The sequence below is a fragment of the Triticum aestivum genome, chromosome 2B, assembly GCF_018294505.1.
Source record: "Triticum aestivum cultivar Chinese Spring chromosome 2B, IWGSC CS RefSeq v2.1, whole genome shotgun sequence".
In the NCBI taxonomy this organism is placed as follows: Eukaryota; Viridiplantae; Streptophyta; class Magnoliopsida; order Poales; family Poaceae; genus Triticum; species Triticum aestivum.
This window is the reverse complement of record NC_057798.1, coordinates 529,998,981-530,020,475: the sequence shown is the minus strand read 5'-3', so window position 1 is coordinate 530,020,475 and position 21,495 is coordinate 529,998,981. Positions and strand designations below refer to the sequence as shown.

Sequence of the window (21,495 nt, the reverse complement as noted above, 5' to 3'; positions counted from 1 at the left end):
GCGCTGGGGGTGCCCTTGCCCTTGCCCTTGCCCTTGTCGAAGAGGCCCATGGCGCTAGGGTTTGTTGTCGCCGACGAGGAAGCAAAGGGAGTGGTGGGGGGCCAGATGTGGACGGGAGAAGTGGATGAGGCCGGCCCCCGCCGCACGCGTGCTTAAAAAAGGACGCTTCCACTGGCTGACTAGTGGGCCCGCTATCGGTGGTCGTCATAAATAAGACGATCGGTGGCGGTTGGGTGGCCTATAGGTGGGGACGCGACGGACGCCGAAGAGACGCGCGGCGCGTCCGCTTCGCGTCTGCGCCGACGCACTCCAGGTGCAATTTTGTGCCAGAAATGGGTCGGCGCGGACGCCAGACAGACGCAATTTGCGTTTGGGTCGGCGCGTTGGGCCTCCACTTTCGTTCGCGCCGACCCAAACGGACGCAGGCGGACGAAATGGGTCGCCCCGTTGGAGTTGCTCTAACTCCATGCCACATAAGCAGATTTGTTTTGCGATATGTTATTTTACTACCTAAGTTACTCCCACTATAACTAGCCTAATCTTGGTTGGTTCGTGTCATGCATCCAGCATTCCCATACCGTCCTTCCTCACTTCCCCTCCTACTAAACCCCCTCTGCGCTCTGCCTCTTCCCCTCCTCTTCCTCGTCGGTCCGGTCAGCGTCGCCCTGCCGCTGCCATCTGCCGGAGGCCCTCATCGTCGCGCATTGCCGGCCGTCGACGATTTAGGTATGTGCATTGTTTCCCCTCCCGTCATGTCCCGTGCATGCGCTGAGACAACAAAAGGCTCCGCGTTCGATTGAATAGCGCAGGTCTTGACGTGATGGCTTTGGGAGCAAATCTGGATGGCCACTGGGTTGGATATCCAGGATCCCCTTTTTGATCGGCTAGGGCTCGGAGGAACTCGAGCCGTTCCCTTTCACGCGCTGATTTTGGGTTGCTCCGTCCCGCCGATCACTAAGCTCGTAGCCATGAATGAGCTCAGTTTGTTCAGACTCCTAGGCACCGAAGGCGTCATATCTCTGTTGGTTTCGTTTGGGAAACATGCTTCTGCACTGTCAAAGTGGGCTTCTGAATTCCGATGTGCAGAACCTTTCTCTGTTATGGGGAAAATGGGAGGGGGGTGTTTCATAGCAAAAAAAAAGGGGGGAAATTGAATTTTTTTAGCAAAAAAGAGTATTGCCTTTATCTTGAATAAAAATTATGTACACCCCCTATTTTTGTTATCAAACTAGAGTTTAGTTTCTCTGTTCTTTTGGACGGAAAGGCGAATAAGCTGATTCTGGTTGTTGCCCAGTTTTCCTCTGATTAATCGGGCAACAATCTTCTTAGTTAATGAGACAAGGCGAAGCTCTTGCCTCTGTTATCAAGGGTGAAAACTTAAAACTGTTCTGTTTATTCTGTTAGCTTCTTATCCTTTCTGTGTGTTTTTTTTCTTTTTTTATTTTAGAAAAGGGGGAGAACCCCGGCCTCTGCATCAGAGCGATGCATACGGCCACATTTATTAAAAAGCAAATAAGTTCAACATAGGTCTTGATGTCTCAAACAAACGAACCAAAAAAGCTCACAAAGAGCATAAGGGTAAAAGGAGAGCCACAACCGGCTGGCAAAAGAAAGATAGGAAAACTAATTGCCTATCCTATTACATGACCGCCATCCAAACCGGTTGAAGATAGCCCGAGCTACCATCTTCCATCGGATAGATCCAGTAACCAAACGCTCCCTGGCCTCCATCATTACTACTTTGCTTCATCTCATCAACATAGTAAGCAAAGTAGTAATGAGAATGATATTGGTTGGTGGTTGCATGTGCCATTTATTTTTTTGAGTTTGTACGATTGTCAGCGCACTGGTAAGTCAAAAACAAACATTAATGAGACAAACTTCCCTGCAGTAAGTATGAACTTTTGTTTTGCTGTTTACGACCTTTCCATTCTGTAAAACACACATGTACAAGTACATACACATAACTTTGTTTCCTCCGATAATTTACATGCTGGCTATGTTCTAAATAATTTCATTTCTATGCATCTGCTTGTTTGTCATTACTACATCTGCATGACAAGATATTGCCTCGGGCCTTTTGGCATCAATTAGTAGTGCCACAACTTAATGACCAAACCTCTCAAATTCCAAATATATTTTGAATCTGATCACTATGTTTGTTATTATAGTTTAAATTCTAGCTGGTTATGTTGTGATCGTTCACTTTACTTTTTTCATATGTATAATATGGCAATGATTATAGTAAAACATTTCACTGTTCTATGGCTAGTGAACTTAAAGACACCTTGCTAGAGTCTTGATTGGCATGCTTTATCAACCACATTGCTTTGTGCAGAAAATATGTGCTCTTGATTCAGGCTTTTGTTAAATTATTCTGCCAATTTTCAAGGACACCAATGGTTACATTTGCACACGCAATTCGTTCTAGTCTCTTATGATTTAAGTTTGATGTTAGCTACATTGTTTTGTGCCAAAAATATGTGCTGCCGATGTCATTTTTCATTTAATCTCTCAATCCTTAAAGATGTCAATGTTTAATTACGGACTCACGACTCCTTTTTGTCTCTAAAGGAGCAAGTCTGAATATGCTATTTTCGTTGGCATGAATATAATTTCCTTACTTCACTCCTTCTGTTTTAATTTCCGTTTTACATGACACACGTTAACTTTTGGATCTTAAAAGCTCATGGTTGTATGCAACACAGAAATTGAAAAGTCATATAATTTTGGTATCATTGAAACTTTATTATGAGATATAAAATCTGTGAAATGTTATGCTTCATTGTAGTAAATATATGAAGAAAAAGCTTGTAAAACTTGCTACAAAAGATTTGCTTCTGCAAATTCTGTCTTTTTTCTGCACTTAATTCGTCTATGTACCACATCTAGTGCCCTTGCTTGTAGTATACCATCTGTATCCACATGCCATTTCCTTTTTAAGCATCTGCAGTCACATTGATATAACACCAGCTGGTATTAAAGTAAAACATGTTTGGTTGTTAACTCCAGAATTGTTTATTTTATATCCACTGGTATCAAAATTGGTTCACTCAACCCGTATGACATAAAGCAACCAGCAAGAAGTAGTAGTAGATGGCGTGGTTGGCGGTGAGGTTAACTCCTAGTGAATGTAGGTGGTGGCCATGCCGGTGGAGGTGATTAGTAGCTTTAGAGTTTGTAAGGGAGTTCTCCAGTGGAGCTTGAAGAACCGGCCACTGATGAGTGGACTGGACCTGTGGTGGAGTTGTAATTGTCCTTAATTTGTTTTTTGGCACATTATCTTGAAACCAACACTTTAGGCAACCTGTCAAAGGGTTCCTCAAAAGAGAAAAGAGAATGTATCAAGGATAATAATTAAAAACTGAGAAAGATACCCAAAAAAAGAGAGCAAGATACTGTGGTGACTAACCTCCGGTGATCTGCAGAGTTTACCTGGAATCTAGTGAATTGAACCCTGCTGTGAGGGAGTGCTTTCTGATCAGTTGAGCACATATACATAGAAACTGATCTTCCACATGTTTGGCCTATTGGCTTGTCTTATGAAGCCTAAATAGATAATGTAACATATGCATTACATTTTGAGTGCTAATGGTTTTTCATCTTGGTAACAATAGCTAAAAATATTACTTTCTTTTGATTTAATTTTGTCTTTCTAGGGTGGCAAGAAAGTGAGTGTTGCTCTTTTATTGCTTGTTATATAAAGCAAGAAGCGCTTCTGTCCTTCTGTTTTAGAGCATATTGATGAAATTTCTTAATCATAATTCTGTGCTTTACAGGTTGACAAGTTACTTTTTTGGTCTACTGGTTGTCCTTTGTTATCTGGAAGTAGTATATCTCACTTCATACTACTATGAGTCTCCATAACGAGTGTCAACGACAACAGCTGAGCGGCTCAAACTCTGCAAGGCCACAAACATTTTGGACCATCTGTCCAACTTGTGGCACCAAATATCAGTACCACCGTGCAATTTTAATGAAATTTGTCCGCTGCCAGAATTGCTCGAAGCCCTTTATAGCACATGTTTCAACTGAGCAACCTGCTCCTTCTGGTCCAGATCAACAGTTTGCTGGGGTGTGGAAAAATGCAGGAATATTCTCAGAAATTAGATCGCTTCAGAAGTTCGAACCTGGGCAGGTCTGGGCCCTCTACAGTGACAAAGATAAGTGTCCCAACTGCTATGCCTTGATACAGAAAGTTGATTTCAAGAACAATAAAGTACATGCAAGATGGCTGGAAGTTTGTCCTGATGGGGAGGTGGAGAAAAGATTGGTAGAAGATCGAACTGTTGGGTGTGGAACCTATAGGGTTTCCACCACCCGTGGTATTATGATTTACACTGACACGAAACATTTTTCTCATCCTATACATGCGATATTCACTGGTAGAAGGAACTCTTATGAAATATATCCTAGGAAAGGTGAAGTTTGGGCCCTTCTCAAGGGATGGGATATTTGTTGGAGTTCAGATGCTCACAACCAAAAGAACTACAAGTATCAAGTTGTTCAGGTCCTCTCTGATTTCACAACAGGCACCAGCATCGCTGTCATTCCGCTTGTGAAGATAAAAGTCTTTATTAGCTTATTTATGCAGTCTAAAGAGGCTACTCCATACCTGATACCTCAGGATGACACAATATGGTTCTCACACTGCGTCCCACATCATTTGATGAGTGGAGCTGAAAGCGAAGGCATTCCAGAAGGGGCTCTGGAACTTGATCCCACAGCGCTTCCCCTTAACTTGGAAGAGGCTCTTGCCTGTGTTGTTCCAGAAAGCAGTTCACTGAAAGGCCCGAAGTTTGATGCCAAATATGCTGGCTCATCCAGTGGAAATAAATCTTACAAGGGATGCGTGAGGATTGGGGAGGGACAACGTGCTACATGCACGAATGCAGGGATCTTTACAAAGACACCGATGGTAGAGAACAGACAACATGACACTCCATTTTCTGCGGGAGGTACAGATGTTGATGAGCTATCTGATCATAGTGTCCAAGCGAAAGTATTATGTCCTGAATTTTTTAACTTTGACCAACTTAGAGGTGTAAATCAGTTTAGAGTGAACCAGGTCTGGGCTGTCTATGATAGTCGAAGCTGTATGCCAAGATCTTATGCTCGAATTACAAAGGTAAAGAGGGCCCCCAAGTTTATGGTACACTTTATTTGGCTGGAGTTTGATCCCACAAATAAAGAGGAGCTGGCTTGGTCTTGTGGGGAACTGCCTGTTGCTTGTGGACAATTTAGGCGTGGAAGGTCAGAAACAGCTCAAGAAACTTGCATGTTCTCTCATACTATTTCCTGTCAGAAAAGCAAGATGAGAAACTCTTATGATATATATCCTAGGAAAGGTGAAGTTTGGGCCCTTTTTAAGGGATGGGACATTAGTTGGAGTTCAGATGCTGGCAACCACAGAAACTGTGATTATGAGGTTGTTCAAGTCGTCTCTGATTTCACAACAGGAAATAGCATCATCGTCATGCCACTTGTAAAACTAAAAGGTTTCGTCAGCTTATTTATGCAGTCAAAAGAGGGAAGTGCGTACCCGATACCGCGGGATAGCACACTGAGGTTTTCACATTGTGTCCCTCGTCATCTGATGTGTGGAACTGAAAGAGAAGGCGTTCCACAAGGAAGTCTTGAACTCGATCCTGCAGCACTTCCTCTTCATTTGAAAGAGGCCTTTGCTTCTGTTGTCCCAGAAAAAAGTTCAGCAAAATGCCAGGAGTTTGATGCCAAATGTCCTGGTTCATCAGGTGGAAATAACTCTGGCAAGGGATCCAGTAGGGCTGGAGAGAAGCAACATGCGACATGCATGAACACATCGATGTTTGCAAAGATGCCAACAGAAGAGACCAGAGAGAATAACACTCCATCTGCTGTTGAATGTACACATGCTGGCGAGGAATCTGATGATACTGTCCGAGTAGGATATGACTGTCCCGATTCAGAGTTCTACGAATTTTCAGAAACAAGACTGCTTCACAAGTTCGAACCTGGGCAGATCTGGGCCATCTACAGCGACATCGATAAGTTCCCCAATTACTATGCCTTCATAGAGAATGTTGACCTCAAGAACAACAAAGTACAAGCAAGATGGCTTGATGCATGTCCCCAGGGAGAGGAGGAGAGAAGACTGGTGACAGAAGATCGGCCTGTTGGCTGCGGAACCTTTAAGGTTTGCACTGCGCAGGGCCTTATGACTTACACTGGTACAGAAATAGCAGAATGCTTTTCTCGTCTTGTGCTTGCTAGACCGACGGGCAGAAGAAACGAATATGAAATCGCCCCTCGCCTTGGTGAGGTCTGGGCCGTTTACAAGGACTGGAAGGCTGGATGGACTGCACGCGATTTTAGCAGCTGTGACTATGAGTTGGTGGAGATATTCTGCCATACTAATTCGTCCATACGAGTTCGGCTGCTGAGGAAGGTTGATGGTTACAGGGCAGTATTTACAAGGGAGACAACTGTGGAGACCATAGGCAAGGATGAGTACCTGAAGTTCTCCCACCAGATCCCTTGCTTCCATCTGACAAACGAAGGAGGAGGCAAGCTTCGGGGCTGTTTGGAGCTCGATCCTTATTCCGTGCCGGAGGAGTTTCTCCTGACTGACTGACCTTGTTCATGCATGGTGAACCTCCTGGAAGGCTCTTTTCCTGATGGAATTACAGGACAGAAGGTTCTGCCTGGAGTTCTCCATGTACCAGTGATGTTATTCTGTACCCGTTTTACTCCTGCAGCAGTACCCCTAAGATCTAGTACTCTGAACTAAAACCACGACACTTATTAGGCAGTAGTAGTTAGCGACGTGGCATTTGTTGCAGTTGATGTTCTTAATTTTTAGTCTGGTTATTGAACTGCCACTCTTCCTTTTCTCATACTCCGTCCGTTCCTAAATACTCCCTCTGTAAACTGATATAAGAGCGTTTAGATCATATGGAGGGAGTATAAGTCTTTTTAGAGATTCTAATATGGACTACATACGGAGCAAAATGAGTGAATCTACACTCTAAACTACGTCTATATACATCCGTATGTAGTCCATATTGAAATCTCTAAAAAGACCTATATTTAGGAACGGAGGTAGTAATAGTTTACTGTAACCGCGAAGGCCACGGTGATGGGTCCTCGAAAATCTCTGTAAAATTAAATCTAACAGTAGCTTTGTGTTCATCCATCACTGGGATGGGATACTGTGGCGTAACTGTTGCTCCCATTCATCTTGTTCTTGTTTTTCTCGATGCCCCAGTCTTTCGAGCTGTGGTGCCTTCCTAGAACTAGGACGGAATCCATTTTGGAGCATGGTGCCATTTTACGAAAAGGCTAATAGCACAGATTTACTATTGTACTATATGTCAAATACCTTCGTCAGGAAGGCTAATAACAGATATGATAACGCTGAAGCATCTATTCGATGCACAGATGTCACCATTTTCTTGGAAAATTTAAAGGGGTACCCAAGCTGAATCAGGCCTGTAAAATCAGAGCATAGAAAAATGCGGGGCTATATATAGAATATAGATTAAGCCTGGCACATAGTATAAACATATTTCTACAAAAGATACGAAACACCATAATAAAAGAAGGATTATGTAGCACCAGATTTACAATATATATTTCATCAAACCACCAGATCGTGTGACATTACAAAGAATAACACTCGCAAAGATCTCCTTCAATGTTGATTGTGATGCGATTTAAATTTGTCAGTTCCAAACAAGGTAATGAAGGATGCAAATGTATCCATGAACTGAAGGAGCATCTTGTATGCACTGTAGACTCCGATACACCATTTGTCTGAAAAGTTCATCACCAAACTTTAGCCAACGAATGCCCTCATCAGCCAGCCCATGTGAATGCAGCCAACATTCAAGCCTCCTTATCACTTTTCCATTCGACGCCAGACTAATATAACTACATAAGGATTTATTGTCTTATGATTTTTTCTTGCAATGATACATGCATTAATTTTTAAGATTCAGCCATGGAAGATAATTCGGGTTGAGACGGCCTGGACAATTGAATATCAACAACGGGATTTAATAAAGATTTTGGAGCAGGCACTACAATGGAGCCACACTCTTCCTCCGGTACTGCAGGGACTCTGTTGGTGAATAAGGGAGTGTTCGAAGTCCCTCCGCTTCCAGACTCGGCTCCGCGGAGCCGGCGTAGTTGTACGCTAAAATACTGGAGCTGCAAATTAGGTGCTCCGCAACTCCTCTAATTTCACGGATCTGGTGGATATCCGAACAGGGCCTAAGTCATGGTCAAATCGAAGAGATGAGTGGAGCTTTGACGGTTTGACCCACCATCCTACTTCGGCATTGCCCAAACTATCTATGTGATTTGTGGAGCCACTCGTAAGACAACGATATACTTGCACATGCGGCGACGGAGAGCGGTGCTTGAGCCTTGAAGCAACAGACCTGATGGCAGAGACCTATAGGTTGCTGACGACCTGGCAGCGGCCGGCACAGATGCGCGGGAAAGTGAAAGAGCATGCTTACCTGGTTCGCGCTTGATGTCGGGCTGGGCGGATCCACCGCCGGACGGAAGACTCGTCGGCCGCTGCAGGCAATGGAAGCGCACACGGCGCTCCCGGTGAGGGTGCGGGGGAGGGCACGGAAAACGATTAGGGCAAGCCAACTCCAAAGCGCGACCCATTTTGTCCGGCCAACGTCCGTTTGGATCGAAACGGACGCAAATTTCAGCCCAACGTGTGGCCGCAAATGGACAGACGTCCATTTTTTGTCCGTCTGTGATCCATTTTCGGTTCAAATTTGGTTCGTGTTTGCGTCGAAACGAATAGCGCGCGGACGGGTGGGACGTGCCCTTGTCCTCCCTTGACCCACCTGTCGGGGACACAATCGCTCCCATTTCGCCCTTCTTTCCAAAAACACCCCGCCTTCCCCCGCCCCTTCCTGTCCATGGCTGGCGGCCCGAAGCAACCCGCCGCCGCCATCATGGCCGCCACCTCCGCCCATCCCGCGATGAAGAAGAAGCAAAAGAACTGAGGTCGAAGCTCACGCGGCGGAGCTGGAGCGGCTTGACCGAGAATCGACCAAGAGGAGAGCCCGGAGGTCCGTTCAGGCGGAGAGGAAAGCCGGTGCCGAGTACGTCTTCGAGGCCGCCGCTGCGCAACACAAGGCCGTCGTTGAGGACAACGAGGCCCTCGTCGCCAAGGCCACACAGGCAGCGATGACACGCTCGCTCCTCATGCTAGGATTGTGCCGACCAGCGTCGGCCATTCTTTCCGCCGCCGCCATGGCCGCGGCGAGCACATGCTCGTCGGCCTTTCGCCCTCGACAGGGCCAATCGCCGAGCTCCTCCATAATCTCGCATACATGTGTTTTTCACCCGGCGCATGTGCATGCTATGACCCGGTTCTAGACGTCACCGGACGGCAGCGTGATCGCGCCGGCCACCCCACCCCCGCGGCCGTCATCGACGTCAACGTCACGCCTGGGTCTGATGGCGCCGAAATGTCGGCCACTAGGATGCAAAAGAAGCAGCCACTGTCGATTCCTGCGGCTAACATTCCATACTTCTGCAACCTGTTCGACGGAATGCCCAACCCGACGCCAGCACATGACGACCACGATTTCAACGAGTTCATGGAGAACATCATCTACGAGGGTCGTGACCAAGCCTTCCACTCCGAGGGCCAAGGCCAAGGCTTTGATCCTGGCAAGACCCTAAGCCAAGATGGTCATGTTGGGGAACGTAGTAATTTAAAAAAAAATCCTACGTACATGCAAGATCATGGTGATGGCATAGCAACGAGAGGGGAGAGTGTCCGTCCACGTACCCTCGTAGACCGTAAGCGGAAGCGTTATGACAACGCGGTTGATGTAGTCGTACGTCTTCACGATCCGACCGATCCAAGCACCGAACGTACGGCACCTCCGAGTTCAGCACATGTTCAGCTCAATGACGATCCCCGGGCTCCGGTCCAGCAAAGCTTCGGGGATGAGTTCCGTCAGCACGACGGCGTGGTGATGATGATGATGCTCTACCGGCGCAGGGCTTCGCCTAAGCTCCGCGACGATATGACCGAGGTGGAATATGGTGGAGGGGGGCACCGCACACGGCTAAGGAACGATCCGTAGATCAACTTGTGTGTTATGGGGTGCCCCCCTGCCCCCGTATATAAAGGAGGGAGGGGGAGGTGCGGCCGGCCCCCTTGGGGTGCGCCTGGTGGAGAAGGACTCCCCCCTCTTGCCTTGGTGGAGAAGGAAAGGGGGGAGGGGAAAGAGGAGAGGGGGGCGCCGCCCCCCCCCCTTCCTTATCCTATTCGGACTAGGGGGGAGGGGGCGCGCGGCCTGCCCTGGCCGGCCCTCCTCTTCTCCCTCATGGCCCACTAAGGCCCATTAACCCCCGAGAGGGTTCCGGTAACCCCCCGGTGTTCCGGTAAAATCCCGATTTCACCAGGAACCTTTCCGATGTCCAAACATAGGCTTCCAATATATCAATCTTTATGTCTCGACCATTTGGAGACTCCTCGTCATGTCCGTGATCACATCCGGGACTCCGAACAAACTTCGGTACATCAAAACTTATAAACTCATAATAAAACTGTCGTCGTAATGTTAAGCGTGCGGACCCTACGGGTTCGAGAACTATGTAGACATGACCTAGAACCACTCTCGGTCAATAACCAATAGCGGGACCTGGATGCCCATATTGGTTCCTACATATTCTACGAAGATCTTTATCGGTCAAACCGCATAACAACATACGTTGTTCCCTTTGTCATCGGTATGTTACTTGCCCGAGATTTGATCGTCGGTATCCAATACCTAGTTCAATCTCGTTACCGGCAAGTCTCTTTACTCGTTCCGTAATGCATCATCCCGTAACCAACTCATTTGGTCACATTGCTTGCTAGGCTTATAATGATGTGCATTACCGAGAGGGCCCAGAGATACCTCTCCGACAATCGGAGTGACAAAACCTAATCTCGAAATACGCCAACTCAACATGTACCTTCGGAGACACCTGTAGTACTCCTTTATAATCACCCAGTTACGTTGTGACGTTTGGTAGTACCCAAAGTGTTCCTCCGGTAAACGGGAGTTGCATATTTCTCATAGTTACAGGAACATGTATAAGTCATGAAGAAAGCAATAGCAGTATACTAAATGATCAAGTGCTAGGCTAACGGAATGGGTCATGTCAATCACATCATTCTTCTAATGATGTGATCCCATTAATCAAATGACAACACATGTCTATGGTTAGGAAACATAACCATCTTTGATTAATGAGCTAGTCAAGTAGAGGCATACTAGTGACTATATGGTTGTCTATGTATTCACACATGTATCATGTTTCCGGTTAATACAACTCTAGCATGAATAATAAACATTTATCATGATATGAGGACATAAATAATAACTTTATTATTGCCTCTAGGGCATATTTCCTTCAGTCTCCCACTTGCACTAGAGTCAATAATCTAGATTACATAGTAATGATTCTAACACCCATGGAGTCTTGGTGTTGATCATGTTTTGCTCGTGAGAGAGGCTTAGTCAACGGGTCTGCAACATTCAGATCCGTATGTATTTTGCAAATCTCTATGTCTCCCACTTGGACTTGGTCCCGAATGGAATTGAAGCGTCTTTTGATGTGCTTGGTCCTCTTGTGAAATCTGGATTCCTTTGCCAAAGCAATTGCACCAGTATTGTCACAGAAGATCTTCATTGGTCCCGATGCACTAGGTATGACACCTAGATCGGTAATGAACTCCTTCATCCAGACTCCTTCATTTGCTGCTTCAGAAGCAGCTATGTACTCTGCTTCACATGTAGATCCTGCCACGACGCTTTGTTTAGAACTGCACCAACTTACAGCTCCACCATTTAATAAAAACACGTATCCGGTTTGCGATTTAGAATCGTCCGGATCAGTGTCAAAGCTTGCATCAACGTAAGCATTTACGACTAGCTCTTTGTCACCTCCATATACGAGAAACATATCCTTAGTCCTTTTCAGGTATTTCAGGATGTTCTTGACCGTTGTCCAGTGATCCACTCCTGGATTACTTTGGTACCTTCCTGCCAAGCTTATTGCTAAGCATACGTCAGGTCTGGTACACAGCATTGCATACATGATAGAGCCTATGGCTGAAGCATAGGGAACATCTTTCATTTTCTCTCTATCTTCTGCTGTGGTCGGGCATTGAGTTTGACTCAACTTCACACCTTGTAGCACAGGCAAGAAACCTTTCTTTGCCTGATCCATTTTGAACTTTTTCAAAATTTTGTCAAAGGTATGTGCTTTGTGAAAGTCCTATTAAGCGTCTTGATCTATCTCTATAGATCTTGATGCCCAATATGTAAGCAGCTTCACCGAGGTCTTTCATTGAAAAACTTTTATTCAAGTATCCCTTTATGCTATCCAGAAATTCTATATCAATTCCAATTAATAATATGTCATCTACATATAAAATTAGAAATGCTACAGAGCTCCCACTCACTTTCTTGTAAATACAGGCTTCTCCAAAAGTCTGTATAAAACCATATGCTTTGATCACACTATCAAAACGTTTATTCCAACTCCGAGATGCTTGCACCAGTCCATAAATGGATCGCTGGAGCTTGCACACTTTGTTAGCACCTTTTGGATCAACAAAACCTTCTGGTTGCATCATATACAACTCTTCTTCCAGAAATCCATTCAAGAATGCAGTTTTGACATCCATTTGCCAAATTTCATAATCATGAAATGCAGCAATAGCTAACATGATTCGGACAGACTTAAGCATCGCTACGGGTGAGAAAGTCTCATCGTAGTCAACCCCTTGAACTTGTCGAAAACCTTTCGCAACAAGTCGAGCTTTATAGACAGTTATATTACCATCAGCATCAGTCTTCTTCTTAAAAATCCATTTATTCTCAATGGCTTGCCGATCATCGGGCAAGTCAACCAAAGTCCATACTTTGTTTTCGTACATGGATCCCATCTCAGATTTCATGGCCTCTAGCCATTTTGCGGAATCTGGGCTCATCATCGCTTCCTCATAGTTCGTAGGTTCATCATGGTCAAGTAACATGACTTCCAGAATAGGATTACCATACCACTCTGGTGCGGATCTTACTCTGGTAGACCTACGAGGTTCAGTAGAAACTTGATCTGAAGTTTCATGATCAATATCATCAGCTTCCTCACTAGTTGGTGTAGTTGCCACAGGAAGCGGTTCTTGTGATGAACTACTTTCCAACAAGGGAGTAGATATAGTTATCTCATCAAGTTCTACTTTCCTCCCACTCACTTCTTTCGAGAGAAACTCCTTCTCTAGAAAGGATCCGATTTTAGCAACGAAAATCTTGCCCTCAGATCTGTGATAGAAGGTGTACCCAATAGTCTCTTTTGGGTATCCTATGAAGACAAATTTCTCCGATTTGGGTTCGAGCTTATCTGGTTGAAGTTTCTTCACATAAGCATCGCAGCCCCAAACTTTAAGAAACGACAACTTTGGTTTCTTGCCAAACCATAGTTCATAAGGTGTTGTCTCAACGGATTTTGATGGTGCCCTATTTAACGTGAATGCGGCCGTCTCTAAAGCATAACCCCAAAACGATAGCGGTAAATCAGTAAGAGACATCATAGATCGCACCATATCTAGTAAAGTACGATTACGACGTTCGGACACACCATTTCATTGTGGTGTTCCGGGTGGCGTGAGTTGCGAAACTATTCCGCATTGTTTCAAGTGTAGACCAAATTCGTAACTCAAATATTCTCCTCCATGATCTGATCGTAGAAACTTTATTTTCTTGTTACGATGATTTTCCACTTCACTCTGAAATTCTTTGAACTTTTCAAATGTTTCAGACTTGTGTTTCATTAAGTAGATATACCCATATCTGCTCAAATCATCTGTGAAGGTGAGAAAATAACGATACCCGCCACGAGCCTCAACATTCATTGGACCACAAACATCAGTATGTATGATCTCCAACAAATCAGTTGCTCGCTCCATAGTTCCGGAGAACGGCGTTTTAGTCATCTTGCCCATGAGGCACGGTTCGCAAGTACCAAGTGATTCATAATCAAGTGATTCCAAAAGCCCATCAGTATGGAGTTTCTTCATGCGCTTTACACCGATATGACCTAAATGGCAGTGCCACAAATAAGTTGCACTATCATTATCAACTCTGCATCTTTTGGTTTCAACACTATGAATATGTGTATTACTACTATCGAGATTCAATAAAAATAGACCACTCTTCAAGGGCGCATGACCATAAAAGATATTACTCATATAAATAGAACAACCATTATTCTCTGATTTAAATGAATAACCGTCTCGCATCAAACAAGATCCAGATATAATGTTCATGCTCAACGCTGGTACCAAATAACAATTATTTAGGTCTAAAACTAATCCCGATGGTAGATGTAGAGGTAGCGTGCCGACCGCGATCACATCGACTTTGGAACCATTTCCCACGCGCATCGTCACCTCGTCCTTAGCCAATCTTCGCTTAATTCGTAGTCCCTGTTTCGAGTTGCAAATATTAGCAACAGAACCAGTATCAAATACCCAGGTGCTACTGCGAGCATTAGTAAGGTACACATCAATAACATGTATATCACATATACCTTTGTTCACTTTGCCATCCTTCTTATCCGCCAAATACTTGGGGCAGTTCCGCTTCCAGTGTCCAGTCTGCTTGCAGTAGAAGCACTCAGTTTCAGGCTTAGGTCCAGACTTGGGTTTCTTCTCTTGAGCAGCAACTTGCTTGCTGTTCTTTTTGAAGTTCCCCTTCTTCTTCCCTTTGCCCTTTTTCTTGAAACTGGTGGTCTTGTTAACCATCAACACTTGATGCTCCTTCTTGATTTCTACCTCCGTGGCTTTTAGCATCGCGAAGAGCTCGGGAATAGTCTTGTTCATCCCTTGCATATTATAGTTCATCACGAAGCTCTTGTAGCTTGGTGGCAGTGATTGAAGAATTCTGTCAATGACACTATCATCAGGAAGATTAACTCCCAGTTGAATCAAGTGATTATTATATCCAGACATTTTGAGTATGTGTTCACTGACAGAACTATTCTCCTCCATCTTGATGCTATAGAACTTATTGGAGACTTCATATCTCTCAATCCGAGCATTTGCTTGAAATATTAACTTCAATTCCTAAAACATCTCATATGCTCCATGACGTTCAAAACGTCGTTGAAGAACCGGTTCTAAGCCGTAAAGCATGGCACACTGAACTATCGAGTAGTCATTAGCTTTGCTCTGCCAGACGTTCTTAACGTCGTCAGTTGCATCAGCAGCAGGCCTGGCACCCAGTAGTGCTTCCAGGACGTAACTTTTCTGTGCAGCAATGAGGATAATCCTCAGGTTACGGACCCAGTCCGTGTAATTTCTACCATCATCTTTCAACTTTGCTTTCTCAAGGAACACATTAAAATTTAATGGAACAACAGCACGAGCCATCTATCTACAAACAAACATAGACAAGCAAAATACTATCAAGTACTAAGTTCATGATAAATTTAAGTTCAATTAATCATATTACTAAAGAACTCCCACTTAGACAGACATCTCTCTTGTCATCTAAGTGATCACGTGATCCAAATCAACTAAACCATGTCCGATCACGTGAGATGGAGTAGTTTCAATGGTGAACATCACTATGTTGATCATATCTACTATATGATTCACGTTCGACCTTTCGGTCTCCGTGTTCCGAGGCCATATCTGTATATGCTAGGCTCGTCAAGTATGACCTGAGTATTCCGCGTGTGCAACTGTTTTGCACCCGTTGTATTTAAACGTAGAGCCTATCACACCCGATCATCACGTGGTGTCTCAGCACGAAGAACTTTCGCAATGGTGCATACTCAGGGAGAACACTTCTTGATTATTAAGTGAGAGATCATCTTAAAATGCTACCGTCAATCAAAGCAAGATAAGATGCATAAAGGATAAACATCACATGCAATCAATATAAGTGATATGATATGGCCATCATCATCTTGTGCTTGTGATCTCCATCTTCGAAGCACCATCGTGATCACCATCGTCACCGGCACGACACCTTGATCTCCATCGTAGCCTCATTGTCGTTACGCCATCTATTGCTTCTACGACTATCGCTACCGCTTAGTGATAAAGTAAAGCAATTACAGGGCGTTTGCATTTCATACAATAAAGCGACAACCATATGGCTCCTGCCAGTTGCCGATAACTTCGGTTACAAAACATGATCATCTCATACAATAAAATATAGCATCACGTCTTGACCATATCACATCACAACATGCCCTGCAAAAACAAGTTAGACGTCCTCTACTTTGTTGTTGCAATTTTTACGTGGCTGCTACGGGCTTAGCAAGAACCGTTCTTACCTACGCATCAAAACCACAACGATAGTTTGTCAAGTTGGTGCTGTTTTAACCTTCACAAGGACCGGGCGTAGCCACACTCGGTTCAACTAAAGTGAGAGAGACAGACACCCGCCGGTCACCTTTAAGCAACGAGTGCTCGTAGCGGTGAAACCAGTCTCGCGTAAGCGTACGCGTAATGTCGGTCCGGGCCGCTTCATCTCACAATGCCGCTGAACCAAAGTATGACATGCTGGTAAGCAGTATGACTTATATCGCCCACAACTCACTTGTGTTCTACTCGTGCATATAACATCAACGCATAAAACCTAGGCTCGGATGCCACTGTTGTGGAACGTAGTAATTTCAAAAAAAAATCCTACGTACATGCAAGATCATGGTGATGGCATAGCAATGAGAGGGGAGAGTGTCCGTCCACGTACCCTCGTAGACCGTAAGCGGAAGCGTTATGACAACAGGGTTGATGTAGTCGTATGTCTTCACGATCTGACCGGTCCAAGCACCGAACGTACGGCACCTCCGAGTTCAGCACACGTTCAGCCCGATGACGATCCCCGGGCTCCAATCTAGCAAAGCTTCGGGGATGAGTTCAGTCAGCACGACGGCGTGGTGACGATGATGATGCTCTACCGGCGCAGGGCTTCGCCTAAGCTCCGCGACGATATGACCGAGGTGGAATATGGTGGAGGGGGGCACCGCACACGGCTAAGGAACGATCCGTAGATCAACTTGTGTGTTATGGGGTGCCCCCCTGCCCCCGTATATAAAGGAGGGAGGGGGAGGTGCGGCCGGCCCCCTTGGGGTGCGCCTGGAGGAGTCCTACTCCCACCGGGAGTAGGACTCCCCCCTCTTGCCTTGGTGGAGAAGGAAAGGGGGGAGGGGAAAGAGGAGAGGGGGGCGCCGCCCCCCCCCCCCTTCCTTGTCCTATTCGGACTAGGGGGGAGGGGGGCGCGGCCTGCCCTAGCCGGCCCTCCTCTTCTCCCTCATGGCCCACTAAGGCCCATTAACCCCCGGGAGGGTTCCGGTAACCCCTCGGTGTTCCGGTAAAATCCCGATTTCACCCGGAACCTTTCCGATGTCCAAACATAGGCTTCCAATATATCAATCTTTATGTCTCGACCATTTCGAGACTCCTCGTCATGTCCGTGATCACATTCGGGACTCCGAACAAACTTCGGTACATCAAAACTTATAAACTCATAATAAAACTGTCATCGTAACGTTAAGCGTGCGGACCCTACGGGTTCGAGAACTATGTAGACATGACCTAGAACCACTCTCGGTCAATAACCAATAGCGGGACCTGGATGCCCATATTGGTTCCTACATATTCTACAAAGATCTTTATCGGTCAAACCGCATAACAACATACGTTGTTCCCTTTGTCATCGGTATGTTACTTGCCCGAGATTTGATCGTCGGTATCCAATACCTAGTTCAATCTCGTTACCGGCAAGTCTCTTTACTCGTTCCGTAATGCGTCATCCCGTAACCAACTCATTTGGTCACATTGCTTGCAAGGCTTATAATGATGTGCATTACCGAGAGGGCCCAGAGATACCTCTCCGACAATCAGAGTGACAAAACCTAATCTCGAAATACGTCAACTCAACATGTACCTTCGGAGACCCCTGTAGTACTCCTTTATAATCACCCAGTTACGTTGTGACGTTTGGTAGTACCCAAAGTGTTCCTCCGGTAAACGGGAGTTGCATATTTCTCATAGTTACAGGAACATGTATAAGTCATGAAGAAAGCAATAGCAGTATACTAAACGATCAAGTGCTAGGCTAACGGAATGGGTCATGTCAATCACATCATTCTTCTAATGATGTGATCCCATTAATCAAATGACAACACATGGCTATGGTTAGGAAACATAACCATCTTTGATTAATGAGCTAGTCAAGTAGAGGCATACTAGTGACTATATGTTTGTCTATGTATTCACACATGTATCATGTTTCTGGTTAATACAATTCTAGCATGAATAATAAACATTTATCATGATATGAGGAAATAAATAATAACTTTATTATTGCCTCTAGGGCATATTTCCTTCAGGTCACGGTCAACATGAAGGGGCCAACGACATTGGCCATGGCAACGAAGAAGAAGAGGCCGACGACCATGGCAACTCATGGCATGAAGGCATCTATTGCAAAGAGGAAGAAGAGGGTGTAGACATTAAGGAGAGGAGCCATTGTTTATCGATGAGCTCAGCCAAAGAGCTAATGCACAAAAGAGGAAGCAAAGCATTCCCACAGGATCATACACCAAAGATGATGACATGTTGATTTGTGGGAGTTGGAAGGAAATAGGGCAAGATCCCAAGACGGGGACTGAGAAAAAGGGTGTTGTTTTTGGCTGTGTAGGCATTCCAAACTTTGGAAGCCTACAAGGGCCGTCATGCGAACAAGCCATTCACCCATTGTTGGATGCTCATCAAAGATTGCCCCAGTTCAAAGATTAACATGTTGGAAATATGCCCTAGAGGCAATAATCATAATGAGCTCAATGTGACTAAGGAGTTAGCCACAGGATCATGCATTACGGAATGAGTGAAGAGACTTGTCGGTAACGAGATTGAACGAGGTACAGGGATACCGACGATCGAATCTCGGGCAAGTAACATACCGATAGACAAAGGGAATTCTATACGGGATTGATTGAATCCCCGGCATCATGGTTCATCCGATGAGATCATCGTGGAACATGTGGGAGCCAATATGGGTATCCAGATCCCGCTATTGGTTATTGGCCGGAGAGATGTCTCGGTCATGTCTGCATGGTCCCCGAACCCGTAGGGTCTACAAACTTAAGGTTCGGTGACGTTTGAGTTGTAATGGGAAATTATGTGTGCTTACCGAAAGTTGTTCGGAGTCCCAGATGAGATCCCGGACGTCACGAGGAGTTCCGGAATGGTCCGTAGGTGAAGATTTATATACGGGGAGTCCAGTTTCAGTCGCCGGAAAGGTCTCGGGGGTTATTGGTATTGTACCGGGACCATCGAAAGGTGTCCGGGGGTCCACCTACCCCCGGGGACCAAGTGGGCTGAATATGGGTGGGAGCCAGCCTCCTAGTGGGCTGGTGCGCCCCCCAAGGGCCCAAGGCGCCTAGGGTTGGAAACCCTAGGGTGTGAGGGCGCCTCCCACATGCTTGGGGGGCAAGTCTTCCCCCTTGCCCCCCCCTCTAGATGCATCTGGGGGCGGGTGAGGGAGTCCTGGATAAGGGGCTATCCGGACAGCCGGACCATATACTTTGGCCGGACTGTTGGACTATGAAGATACAAGATTGAAGACTTCGTCCCGTGTCCGGATGGGACTCTCCTTTGCATGGAAGGCAAGCTTGGCGATTCAGATGTTAGATCTCCTTCTCTGTAACTGACTTTGTGTAACCCTAGCCCCCTCCATTGTCTATATAAATCGGAGGGTTTAGTCCGTAGGACAAAAACAATCAGACCATAGGCTAGCTTCTAGGGTTTAGCCTCTATGATCTCGTGGTAGATCAACTCTTGTAATACTCATATCATCAAGATCAATCAAGCAGGAAGTAGGGTATTACCTCCATCGAGAGGGCCTGAACCTGGGTAAAACATCGTGTCCCCTGCCTCCTGTTACCATCAGCCTTAGATGCACAGTTCGGGACCCCTACCTGAGATCCGCTGGTTTTGACACCGACATTGGTGCTTTCATTGAGAGTTCCTCTGTGTCATCGTTGTAAGGTTCTATGGCTTCCTCAACCTTCAACAACGCAGTCCAGGGTGAGACTTTTCTCCCCGGACAAATCTTCGTGTTCGGCGACTTCGCACTGCGGGCCAACTCGCTTGGTCATCTGGAGCAGATCGACAGCTACGCCCCTGGCCATCAGGCCAGGTTCGGCAACTTGAATTACACGGCCGATGTCCGTGGAAACTTGATCTTCGATGGATTCGGGCCCATACCAGGAGCGCTGAACAGTCACGACGAGCACAACTTAAATCTGCTGTCGGACAATATTCGGGATATCGCCCCTGCAGCTGCTCCGGACCTAAATCTGGGGCAGACCGCGTCGTCCGAGGATGGGTGGATGGACCCCGCCATGGAGGCCGCATACTCTTCGGCAGTAGAGCTGAACACAGACTCCACCGTTAAGGTAATCTGCGTCACCAGACCCCCGGACCTGTGTCCGGACGAGGGTTCCGAACTGCGCGCTCCTGGGCCCATCAAGTCCGATTGGGCTCCAGTAATGGAGTTCACCGCCGCGGATATCTTTCAGCACTCCCCCTTTGGCGATGTGCTAAATTCATTAAGGTCTCTCTCTCTCTGTCAGGAGATTCCTGGCCGAACTATGTCCGGCCCGAGTGGGATACGGACGACGAAGAAAATCGCCTCCCACCCACCACCCACTTCATAGCCACTATGGATAATTTGACCGACGTGCTTGACTTCGACTCCGAAGACATCGACGGTATGGATGACGATGCGGGAGAAGAACAAGAACCACCGCCCACAGGGCGCTGGACAGCCACCTCTTCGTATGATATATACGTGGTGGACGCCCCCAAAGAAAACAATGGTGATGAGGCAACAGAAGATTACCCCTTAGGGAAGAAACCAAAGCATGGGCATCATCGGCGCCGCTCTAAGCCCCGCCATAGCAATACCAGCACAGGAGAAGAAAACAACCCAGATGGTGACGAAGAGGAATACAATCCTGATCAGCCTACCTTTGAACAGGCCAAACAGGAACACGGGTAGGTCAGCCCAGAGGAGCAGGCGATGGATGGATACGTGGAGGATGACAACTATATGCCTCCCTCCGAAGACGAGTGAGCCTCGACAACGATGAATTCGGTTTACCCGAAGATCCGATAGAGCAGGAGCACTTTAAGTGTCAACTTATAGCCACTGCAAGAAGCCTGAAAAAGAAGCAACAGCAGCTCCAAGCTGATCAACATCTGCTCGCAAACAGATGGACCGAAGTCCTGGCGGCCGAGGAATACGGACTCGAGCCCCCCACCAAGGGTTACCCAAAGCACAAGTTGCTACCTCAACTAGAGGAGGAGGTCGTAGAGCCTACACTATCAGCACAAGACGAGGCTGACCAGCCACCTCGTGGCCGGGACAAAACGGCGTATCAGGCCAAATACTAGCC

At 46.2% G+C, this 21,495-nt stretch overlaps 1 protein-coding gene across 1 annotated transcript; it reads left to right on the top strand.

Moving 5' to 3' along the window:
* Positions 1-577: 577 nt before the first annotated feature.
* On the top strand, positions 578-7,158 carry LOC123045853 (uncharacterized). Its single transcript, XM_044469076.1, has 2 exons — positions 578-726; positions 3,780-7,158. The coding sequence occupies exon 2, from the start codon at positions 3,854-3,856 to the stop codon at positions 6,611-6,613; it is 2,760 nt and encodes a 919-aa protein (XP_044325011.1). The 5' UTR covers positions 578-726; positions 3,780-3,853; the 3' UTR covers positions 6,614-7,158.
* The last annotated feature ends 14,337 nt before the right edge of the window (positions 7,159-21,495 follow it).